General features: G+C 40.0%; 1 protein-coding gene across 1 annotated transcript; it reads left to right on the top strand.

The window, feature by feature from the left end:
• Positions 1-105: 105 nt before the first annotated feature.
• On the top strand, positions 106-11,819 carry matk (megakaryocyte-associated tyrosine kinase). The gene is made up of 13 exons (XM_071487831.1): positions 106-401; positions 684-730; positions 1,712-1,825; positions 1,981-2,096; positions 2,443-2,662; positions 5,369-5,462; positions 5,690-5,755; positions 5,903-6,002; positions 6,191-6,275; positions 6,797-6,870; positions 6,990-7,185; positions 7,752-7,838; positions 8,966-11,819. The coding sequence occupies exons 2-13, from the start codon at positions 722-724 to the stop codon at positions 9,191-9,193; spliced, it is 1,389 nt and encodes a 462-aa protein (XP_071343932.1). The 5' UTR covers positions 106-401; positions 684-721; the 3' UTR covers positions 9,194-11,819.
• Positions 11,820-12,123: the final 304 nt, after the last annotated feature.

Here is a 12,123-nt window from a genome sequence, read left to right as displayed (position 1 = left end):
TATGCAGCATTGTTCAGTTTTAACCGATCAAACGCTTTGTACACTGCCAAGAGACGCAATATACGAGTCATACATACAACGTCACTTCTTGCGCCGCCTCATTAAATAAGAACTACATTTTCCTAAATGTTGAGGAAGTGGTTTGACAGACGGACTCACGCCGCGGCTCCAGCGGCGCATACACATCTGGCACATGAATCTACAGAGTCGCTTCCTGCTGACTCGTCTTTAGGAGGAAATCTGACAGGAGATGTCGGATCTGAAGGAGAGCAAGAGGAACCGCAGCTGCTGGGGATTTGAACCCGTCGTGGTGGTGGTGGTGTTTTCTTCCAGATCACTGACCCAGCAGAAGCTGTCCTGAGGAGGAGAGGCTGCCAGCATCTGTCCGCGGAGAGCCGCAGGTACTGAAACATTCATGTCGACAAGAAACCGGCCGGGATGAGCTGCCAGGGCGTTTTTTCCGCCGCCTCTTACTTTTAATTTGTAGGAGCAGCCAGCCACAATGCTGCCAACACCTACTCACAACGAATTCATTTTTGATTTATTGTACAATTGTGTCTCCGTTGTTGTTGTTTTTTTTTTTCATTGATAGCATTCCCACACTGAGACATTTACACTGTGCAGTATAATACAGACACTATGCACAGTCTCACGTTATTCAGAGACATTTCTCTCTTTGACAGGTGTTCAACACTGAATTGTCCAACCCCCTGCCCTGTTCATGGCAAAGGTAGGCACCACAAACACCAGCAGCTGTTTACTGCATACAGTAGTTTACAATGACTGCAGATCAATGTAAACGTCCCTGTGATCTGTGATCTGTGTGTAAGTTGTTATGGTTATACTGCAGGCGGTTAAAGTTTATATTTAGAGATTGAAAAAAAAAAAAAAAACGTATCTAAATGAACATGAATAAAAATATATTAGACTGAGATCAAGCTGTGAAACTGTCTGAACAGAGTTTATGGTTTTGCTATTTATTCCATGTGTGGGCCATAGAAAGAGGTCATGTCATTGGTTCTGTAGTTAAAACTACATATCTACAGTATATAGTAAACAATATATTTACAAGACATTCAAGAGCATATAAACACTAACTGATTAAAAAGGATCAAATTTGGCATGAGGCAAAAAGTTTTTTTCTCCAGTCAATTTTTGAGTCACACATTGTTTCGTAAAATACTTCCTACAAAAGTGTCATGGGCAGAATTATGTAGTTTGGCAGTAATTCTGGGCAAAATAGAAACAGTTTGTGAAGTTGGTACACATCCAAAGTTTTAACTCCAATTTAATGCAAAAGTAGCATCACCAAGAGTTTTTTAGTCAGTGGAGGTGAACATGAAAACACAACTTTAACAAACTTTACACAGCAAGGATAAAGTTATTATTAGTGAATGATGAATGAGTTCATATTTACTTGGCTTTAAATTAAGCAGTTATTTGAGGGAAGGTTCTTTGGAAATCACCAATGGTGATTAAATTTAACACAGCAAACTAAATTTATTGTCTCTGCTCTTTACTTTAAATAGCATGAATTTGTATTGCTCCTCAAGAAATGATGAGGTAATAACAGATCAGTAACAAAACATCTTGTTTAATATGGCCAGCAAGCCTGTTCCTTAAGTTTAAAGTCTGACTCCATCATGCCAGACAGCCACAGAGATAATATAGAGTTGATGTCTATGTCATTATTGTCTCTCTGCGTCTGCAGATGAACTGGGCTGCCGGTACGCAGTGTGTAGCAAAGGGAGACCACAGAAAACCCAAACCTGGAGAACTGGCGTACCACAAAGGAGACATCCTCACTATTGTTGACACGAGCACGGTACTGTCATGTTCTAATGAAACCATGTTGTTTGTTTCATCAGCAGAAGAGAAATGACTGTTCTCTTAGCCAAGACACCATTCATGCACACTACTGTATGTTCCTCTTCTTTTTGATTGAACATATGACACGAGACTTTGACTGCTCTTTTGCAGAAGAAAGGATTTTACAAGGCCAGACACAACACCACAGGAGAGGAGGGACTCATCAGCTCCACCAATGTTCGTGAAAGGGAGGCTCTACGTGTCGACCCCAGCCTCAGCCTCATGCCGTACGTCTCCTTCTGGATGTTACACCTGTTTTCTTTGTGCTGCTCACAGGACAAGCTCAACTCATTATGTGTCATTATGGGCTCACATAAACATAAATCCATCTTGTGACTACACTGTGTGGGCTGATGTCTGATGAGCAGACAAACACCGTCTGAGGATTAATCACTCTAACTTCCTTTTTTGGTGTCTTAGCTGCAACATGTCAGTTATCTTTACGCATTCACCTCCTGTCTGTTAAAAAGAAGGATCTGTGAGATGCTTGGGACTCTTCCTGGATCCCAAATGGATAGGGCAAAGACAAAAGGGTTTTTTTTATGTGGTTCACCATGTGCTGTCTTTCATCAGTTGGTTTCATGGGAAGATCTCTGGTCCAGAGGCGGTGGGTAAGCTGCAGCCAGCTGAGGACGGCCTGTTCCTGGTGCGAGAGTCCATACGCCATCCCGGTGACTATGTCCTGTGCATCAGTGTCTCTGGAGAGGTCATCCACTACCGAGTCATTTATCAGGACAACAAGCTGACCATTGACCACACACAGTATTTCTACAACCTCATTGACATGATAGAGGTAAGAGAAAATGACCTGACTGCTTTTGGAGAATCAAAAAACAGGACAAAAAACAGCTGTAGTGTTCACAACATCTCTGGAGGCATGGCCTGCAGACTAAATGTTTAGTAAAGGTCACTGTCGTGTAACAGATTCACCTGAACTTTCTTCGCTCAGTTCAGAGTGGGGATTTCCAGCGCTGCATCTTCTACATCGAAGGTGTACAGAGAAGGGAAGTGGAGGTCAAAACTTCCCCTAATTTTAGAACCTAATTTTATTGCGAAACCAAAGGTGTTTGGTTAGTGGCATGTGGTTACAGAAGTTTTGACCTCCTCATTCAATATTTAACCAGATATTGCAGCACAAATAATCCGTTTTTTATTGTTGAATTATTTTACCTCTTCAGTCCTCAAACAAACCTGAAAATTAAGCTCTGGGAGGTGATAAATACTAACAACAAGTAAAATGTTTATCATGTTCACGATCTTAGTTTAGCATTTTAACATGCTGATGCATGGTAGTGCTAGAAGAAAAGGGAAGGAAACGGCACCCAAATTCATCATTAAAAAACAGAGAAAAAGTCAGAGGATCACCAAAGTCATTAGGATTCATCCTCTGAGGATCATGAAGGTCTGTGCAACATATCATGGTGGTCCTTCCTATAGTTGGGTGGATTGTTCAGTCTAAATCGAAGTAGTGGACCAACATACTGAAAACACTGCCAGCCATAGAGCAACATGGTTAAAAATCACTCTCATGTTCACGCTAAGGCCATAACCTGGAGCGAGGGGTCTCACATAGACTGTGCCTCATTTTAAGGATTCACAAGCCAAAAAGGTTGGAAACAATTGCCCTAGACACTATGATGCCTGCTCTATTTCCTAAAGCTAAGCATGTCTAACTAGCACTTACCATGTACTCTTGGAGCACTTCCTTATGCATTCTCGTTGCACTTATTAAACAGATGTAGTACTTAACACTCGCACCAAGGTTTCCCACTGCACTGAAGTTTTACCGATGTCCTTCACCTGCAAGTCGCTTCGGACAAAAGCATCCGCCAAATGAGTCAACTTTATGTAAATTTGAATGTATTTATGCCCGAAGTGTTTGTCTGCCTGAAACCCAGCAGTGTAAAAATATGTCATGTGTCAAACTGAGGCACAGACATGAAAAGTCATGACGCTCAGCACTTTTATGGTTTATCTGTATTTAGCCTGCGTTGGCATGAGGGTGTATTTGGAGGCAGCTCCACAGAGGTGTCAGCTCGTGCTCTTCAGCATCTTATCAGCAAGCTACAGATGACTTCAGGCCTGAGTGAGAGTGGCTGACTTAGTCCTGTCAGGAAACAGACAAATAGTCCAGATGAACATTTGGGCTGAATCATGTTGTACTGTAGCTGCTGACAGTAAACCAGGCTTTAATGTGTCACTGTAGATGAGTTCATAACTTACTGGTGCAGTTTAATTCAGACGCTGCCACTTCATGCTTCACTGTGTGGTGGGTTTTTGCCAGAAGTCGGCAAACTTCGAGATATAAAGCTGTAACTCTTACAGGTGAAATTAAATCAGGACCCTAATTTGACTGTTACCATGGAAACCCTCAATATGTCAGAATGAGAGATGAACTGTAGGCGAGGACATATGCAGCACACATAGAGCCTCTCTTTCACAACAGTTCAACTATGAACATCCATCCTTATAAACAGACATTCGGGGGGATGCATCCATTTCAAAGAAAAGAAGACCTTAAAGGATTATATTTCTCATTCTATATTTGCTCTCTGTCTCTTTTGCTCCTGAGCCACACTAGGTCTTGGTGACCCAGCCAAGATATCGTTGTTGCAAAAATAGAGATTTGGTGTCGACGTGTTAAGTTGTTTTTCAACACGTCGCTCCTCATTGTGCATTTGCGGTATCTCAGAGGAGCCACTTCCTTGCTTCCTTCCTTTTGACTAACTTTACCTTTAACTAACTTTAACTCTACTATATGAAACCCATGTATGCTGCACCTACTACTAGTGCATAGTCAGGAGGAGTTCAGCTCAGCTCTAGGAGTTCAGACTTAGTGTTCCTCCGGTGTTGTTGGGAGATCTACTCAGTTTCCTGTTTTTTCCATTGTTTTTCCAGTTTTCACACACTCACAGAGTCTCTCCCTCATCTCAAGCAGCTGGGGGCCTAGTATCTAAAAACATACATGATATGACACATTGAGTATGACATTATACAGTTAGAATCAATACAGACTACAACGAACATCAGAATACATGTACAATTTCTTAGCAGGAAGCATTTACATCTACAACAGCATCTACAACATCTACCACAAGAAAACAGAGACAATACTCTGACACGCCTGCACATTTTGTGTGGTGCAGTATGACTGTAGATTTCTAAAGGTCTATATACCTTCATAGTTAACTTTCACTGTTTTCTAGTCAAGCCACAGCCCTGACCACAGGATTCAAATCACTTCCTGAGTACTGAGAAAGGGGGCTCTTGCAGAGCTCAGGCTCTGTGTGTCAAAGTTTCAATGAGCTTCTTATTCTATGTGTATCTTTTTTTTCATAAACTTCATGTACTCTATGTGGCAAACCATTTTGTAAACTGAACCAAGTATGAGCATATCAGAGGAAATACTATTCTAGATAAAAGAATCTATTATAAATAATAATTATAAATAACTGAATGTGTTTCATGAACATCTGGTTTTGTGTTTCCATCTTTGCAGTTCTACTCGAAGAACAAAGGCTCTATCGCTACGACTCTTCTGAAGCCCAAACAAAAGCAAGGAACCAAGTCAGCTGAGTTAGAGCTGTCGAAAAGTAAGTTTGATGTTAAGATTTGTGCCCTAATAAAAATTATTTTCATACAACTGCATCTTTCTTTAGTCGGACTAAAATACAATTTGCCAAGATCAGGGCTTCTTTGTAAAATAATCTAATCGTTAGTATTCATTTCCAGTTCATCAAATATTAATAGCAATGACCATAAAAGAAAGAAAAGGTGTGTGGCAAGTTTACGGTATTGTTCATGTCTCTCTCCTCTCTAGCTGGATGGCTGTTAGACATCGCAAAGCTCACGCTGGGAGAGAGTATTGGAGAGGGGGAGTTTGGTGGTGAGCTTTCTTTTATTTTGTCCCCTCTTATTCTTTTTACCAGCCAATCTTTGTGCCCCCAAGAGATTTATAATGAAAAAGATTCAGCAAGCTTAGAGCGCATGTATAAGCTGATGGGTAAATAACGTGTGTGGTTCTCAACTGCAGCTGTTTATGAAGGAGAGTATATGGGCCAGAGGGTGGCAGTAAAGACCATTAAATGTGACGTCACAGCTCAGGCCTTCCTGCAGGAGACTGCAGTTATGACGTGAGTCTAAAGATTTCATCATTTTGAATTTTGCAACTTCTGTCAAAACTCTTTTTAATCGTCTTAGGAAGCGTTGTATTATCTGCTAATAACACACAGTTTCAATGTGTTTGCTCAGTTATAAATGAACTACTGAAGCATATTGCTGCTGGTCTTAAATTAGTTTAATATGGTTTCACTTCTTCTAGGAAACTCCAGCATAAAAACCTGGTGCGGTTGTTGGGTGTCATTCTTCACAAAGGGCTTCATATTGTCACAGAGCTCATGAGTAAGGTACAGTAACTGCACCATTTTTCAGAGAGTATGAAATATAAAATAATTAAAATAGATAACACAGTGAGTAAATATTTAGCTTAAAGTGAAGCTGCACTAAGCACAACTATTCAAAAATACACAACACAAAATAAAACCACATAGTTTGCCCTATTTTTGACCAATATTATTTCAGATAACATACAGCATCATCAGCTGTGAATAAATTTGCTTTTTTTCTGCAGAATAACCAGAAGCAGCAGCTAGTGAGAAAAATAAGTTAATTATGAGGGTTTGAGTTGTGGGTGATCAAGTCCAAAAAATCAAACAACCAAAGTGCAATGGTGAATGAATGGTTAATGAAATCTAGCCAAAATCCACTAGTGGCTGGTCCTCATCTATGGTCAAATGAAGTCCTTAGGTGACATCTTAAAAACTGTGTGTTTAGAACTGCAATGAGCTTGTTAAGTGTAGTGTTACTCGTCACACTAACAAAAATTCCCTTATAGGACCTTATTTTAACATTTTAATGTGTGTTGCAGGGAAACCTTGTGAACTTTCTCAGGACAAGGGGACGTTCAGTTGTAAACTCTGTTCAGCTGCTTCGCTTTGCACTGTGAGTTCAATTATTTTCATTTTTTCAATGTTTCTGTGATGAGGGATGGACAGCGTACAGTGTGTTTTATGAACGCCCAATGAGAAATACTTGTGTGTCTTTGCATGTTGATGTTGCAGTGATGTGTGTGAAGGGATGGAGTACCTGGAGTCTAAGAAGCTTGTCCACAGAGACTTGGCAGCTCGTAACGTTCTGGTCTCTGACGACAGTGTGGCCAAGGTCAGTGACTTTGGTTTGACCAAAGTGGACTCCAAGGTGTCAGAAAGCGTCAAACTGCCAGTCAAATGGACCGCCCCCGAAGCTCTGAGGAAAGAGGTCAGTTTGAAGAACTGCTGTGCTGCTTTTCTTTTAGCCTGGATTTGGTTTTTTTTATTGTTGTGTATCTGAATTTTTACATCCTGCTATAATTCCCAGATTAACCATAATCATCATTATTTTTCATGATTATTTCAACTAAGTACTGCAGCGGCTAATTTCAGCAGTTGATTCTCCTTCTTTGCTGGACAGCGTGCTAACTAGTTGTTTCATTTAGTGATCATCACTCAATCCTAACAATCCCAGAACAAAGTAACACAAAAGAAGAAGCGGTGGGCTTTACACAGATTTTTAACTAAATTCAAACATAAAATAAAGCAAAGGAGTGTCTGTGTGATATTACTCCATTTATGGCTAACAAATCATTGATTAATGCCTTGTAATCAGGATAATCCATTAATTGACGTGAGGGATCTGATGCATATCTTTCTCCAGTGTAAATGTCTTTTTGTTAAGTGCTTTAATTCATCAGGATTTGAGAGTTTTTCTACTCTCTGGGTTTTGGGTTCCTATTAGAAAAGGGTACTACATTTTTAAAAGTACATACATTTGTTCCCATTCTGCAGAAATTCTCCACAAAATCAGATGTCTGGAGTTATGGTGTTCTTCTGTGGGAGATCTTCTCATATGGTCGTCTGCCTTACCCTAAGATGGTATGTAGCACCAGCATATGCCACTGTTGATGTATGTGTGTGCGATTGTGTCTTTATACAGTTAAATAACTGCACAGCTGTTAGTCTGAGAAACTACAGACCCCCATCTTGTCTGTATCTCTCTCTGTGCTTATGAATGACAAAGGTTGATGTTGAGAGAGGTCACCCTGTAATCCACAAGATCTGACTTCTGACAAATGTTTGTCATCTTCCTGACTTCCCTCCCTGCCCAAACCCAACAGGAAGGAGTATCAAGCGTGTTACGTAAATCTGTTACTATGTCATGTCAGGATTCACGTCTTATCGCATAGTAGATGTGTCAGTGGAAAAGCTGCCAAGCTGTAGTGGTCAGATTCGTCACTAGACCATCATGACTGGATCAACTTATTGCGTCTGAGCAGGAAACCACTCCAGGTCACTAGGATCATTATACTGCGTCAGTGAGGATAGAGGTTTAGCAGAGAGACAGAGCTCAGAGAAGTCTCCCTACTGTTACTGTGCATTGCGTAACATGCACAGTGCATGTTATACAAACATGTAAAAATAATCTTATTGTTCTCAGGTAGTTAACTTATCTACTTTATGAATTGTTTGTATTGGTAGGAAAAGGAAGTTAGTCTTTTCCAGTGTGGGCAGCAGGATCAGGCAGCATTAATTGGAGGGACTGTTAGTGTGCCGTGTCCTTGATCTCTTTTGCACTGTACATGAAGTGGTGTCCTTTTAAATGTAGATGATTATCTAATTACATCCTGTGTAATATACACACAGGTCTGTTTATTGGTTTATTTGGGTCATGCTTATAATGGCCTCAGTTAAACTGTGCACCAGGTAATTTGTTATCTACTGGCAGAGAGAGCAAACTGAGTAAGATGAAAATTACAGACAGACAGAGTAAGAGTGTCTGTGTGTTTGCTTTATTCACCCACATTTTTTTTTGTTTGTCATCAGGATTGCAAGAGTGTGTTTAAGTGGTTCTTTTTGTAATACACCCAGACTAATGAAATTTGTCTAAAATTTTTATTTCACATATTCTCAGTTTCTCAATTTGTTCTGCAAATTAATGTCACCGCACTTTCCACTTCTCACTTTTCATCCCCACTGCCTCTTTCCTCCCTCGTTGCATATAGTCTCTGAAGGAGGTGAAGGAGAGAGTTGAGGGGGGTTATCGCATGGAGGCTCCAGAAGACTGTCCTCCTGGTGTTTACTCCCTAATGATGACTTGCTGGGAGCAGGAGCCACGCAGAAGACCTGCCTTCCACAAACTAAGGGAAAAAATTGAGCGAGAGATGGGTAAACACAGCCCGGGTCCTGGGTCAGTGCGTCGGGACGGGATCAGGTCTGGATCTGGCTGCTGATCTTGGTTGAACTCGCATGATGGGAATAGAGTGGCCGCTCTTGGACAGCTTATCTGCACATTGTTGCTCCTGTGTTGGTGTGCATCACACAAGACCAACCAGCGGAGTGAATTTTCTCATGCATTTAATAGTACGACCGAATGCCTTTAATGTAGCAGATGGGACAAGACAGTGATTCTGGTCATCATGTAATACCACTGAGGAAAGGTTTAATGGTTGGAGCCATGAATTTACTAACCTTGCTTTAGTGGGTCTGAGCAAAGCAGAACTGCATGAATCAGACATGGCATGGTCATTTTAATACTGAGACTGAACTATCTCAACAACTTTTGGATGGTTTTTCATGAAACTTTGAACAGACATTCCTGGTCCCCACAGGATATATCCCAATGACTCCAGTGATCTCTTCACTTTTCTAGGGCCACCAATAGTTTGACAAGTGAAATCTCACAATGACTTATATCCATTAGGATTTCGTGGAGTCATAGATTTCGTGGATTGCAAGAAATTTGGTACACACATTCATGATCCCCACTCACAATTAGCTCTGATAACTTTGGTAAACCCTTTTTTTTTTAAATCTATCATCTGGTCCAATTTCACTTTGTCCAATTCTTTTGTTTATGAGCAAATTCCTGCAAAACATTCCCAACATCCTCAGCTGTGCTTTCTCTGTAGTGCTAATTACCAATTAGCATGCTAGGACCCTAAACTAAGATGGTGAATATGGTAAACATTATGCCTGCTTTTATCAGCACGTTGCTGTTGTCATTGTGCACATGTTAGCTGATGTTAGCATTTAGCTCGAAGCATACACAGAGCCATTAGCTAGCTGTGGCTGACTCTTGTTTTCTTCTTCTTGTAAGGCATAGTCAAACCTAAAAGGGAAAGTCTCTCACTGTAATGACAAAAATGACAACCATGCGGTTACCTCAACAGATAAACCTGGTGATATTCTTCATTTTTCTTATTGTCAACAAATCACAAGAAAGCCTAAAACCAACAATGACTTAATCCCTCTAAAAACTATTGTCTGTGTAACCAAAAGCTGGTATATTTCATTCCTCTGGGCCATACACGTCCACCATTGTACAAAATAATTAAAAACGCACCACATCGTCGCACTGGTGACATGTTCCTTCATTACTATGAACATGGTCACTGAAGTTTCTTGAGTTGATTGTGAGTACACCATCCTCCTGCTCCTGTAAATACTGACTAATGTACAAAATGTGTATTAATCCCTGTTTGAGTACTGTTTGCTAAAGCCTACAGTGCCCAGATGTTTTTAGGAAACAGTTTAGCCTTAGTTAAATATGAAACTATATATTTGTGACCTGTTTTTAAAGAGTTATGCCTTCAGTGGGATCAAATGTGTTTGAGGCTGAGGGCGACAGACAGGCAGGAGACGCCAGTATCATCAGTTTTAACCTTAAAATAATGCAGTAAAACGTGATGATGGATACAGTAGAGTGTCGTAATGTTTGAGTACCATACCTGTATGATCACATGAAGTGGTTATTTGAATATAACGACAGGAAGAGATGTCAGAAAAAGATTAAACATATGGAAGAAAAAGGATGGAAATGAAGAAAGAGGAAAAACGTTTCTCCTGAATTTGATCACAGAGCAACTAAATCTGCTTGTATCTCAGCATTAATGCTCAGCAATATGCCATGGACTCAGGGCTTAATATGAAAATATTTAATGTTATTTCTGGAACATAATAATTTAAGAATTTTTTGGGTTTATTTTTAATGGTTTGCATTTTGCTTGTGTCCAGAAAAGATTGGGAGGATTTGACAGTTCACTTGCCGCAGATACTCTGTAGGCCTAGTTTTGTTTATTTGTTTTTTTTACTTTTATGAAGGCCAGTAGTCAAAAATGAACTTTTTTATTACTATTTATGACACTTTGGCCTCCACACACCACTGCTCAGCATACTTGGGGCAGACTTTGATTCAATTCATTCAAATTTGATGAAATTCATTCAAATTTAATTTGTTTCGTAAGACTAAATCTAAGGGAAATACGTCCTCCCTCTTTATTGGGATTTTGAGATTATAGGAGTGACATTGTTTTATCCGCTGTCCTCTTCGAGAATCTCTTGGGACTCTTGCTCTTTTTACAGGTACAGAATGTTATGTGCTTTCATAATCTTGAGAAAAAGGTCTTGGACTGCAGTTGTTTATTTTATTTACATTTACATTATTCTATTTACTACAAGACAGGTATTACTCAGTTCACAGCATGTAATCACCAGCTACTGCTCAATAGAAATGCAATGAAATGTAAGACTAATGCACTTTTTAAGTCCAAAACTCCACAAACAAAGCCTTTTTTGGATTATTGTCACATCACAAGACCAAATTAAAGTTGTCATTTGTTTTAAGTCGACGTAAGCCTGGTATTTGTCTCTGTCCCATGAGACGGACCCAAATTGGGGCTTGATCCTCCATCTCTTGTTATCATACAGTGCGAGCAAGGGTCCAGCACGATTTGTTCAATCTGTTGGGTTTCTTGAATCTCTCTAATGGATGAGCAGCAATTTTGTGCACAAGGATTTATAAAGGAATCAAATGTAAAAAGAAAAAAAAAAAGATAATAAAAGATTTACTGTCTTTGATGGGGATGAGTTATATATTATTGAGTGGAGGAATTTTTTTTTCCTTGCTGTTTGTCAGTGTGTGTGTGTGTTTTTGTAGCACTGATGTAGGGATCTAGGGACAAAGCTTTTATCCTGGGACCCAGAATGTTAATAGGTGAGCTAAGATGTTTGTCTCTGAGTTTAATGCCTTGCCAAGGTGTGCTAGTCTACTAATACTTAGTGAAGAGCTAATCTGCTGAAGCACTGGCATAGATAGATAGAGATTGAACTGTGAGCTGTTGCTTTCAGCTGTTCCTAAAGAGCGAAAAGACAGAGGTGGACA

Source organism: Trachinotus anak, unplaced genomic scaffold (assembly GCF_046630095.1).
Source record: "Trachinotus anak isolate AG129_WGS33_773 ecotype Australia unplaced genomic scaffold, CSIRO_AGI_Tana_v1 ptg000010l, whole genome shotgun sequence".
NCBI lineage: Eukaryota > Metazoa > Chordata > Actinopteri > Carangiformes > Carangidae > Trachinotus > Trachinotus anak.
Note: the sequence above shows the minus strand (reverse complement) of the source record. Positions and strands in the feature narration are given on the sequence as shown.

What these genes read in the sequence shown, in the direction of transcription:
- matk (XM_071487831.1), top strand. An exon ending in TCACAGAGCTCATGAGTAAG is followed by an intron (nt 6,276 to 6,796) that starts GTACAGTAACTG and finishes TGTGTGTTGCAG; the next exon opens with GGAAACCTTGTGAACTTTCT. An exon ending in CCGAAGCTCTGAGGAAAGAG is followed by an intron (nt 7,186 to 7,751) that starts GTCAGTTTGAAG and finishes CCCATTCTGCAG; the next exon opens with AAATTCTCCACAAAATCAGA.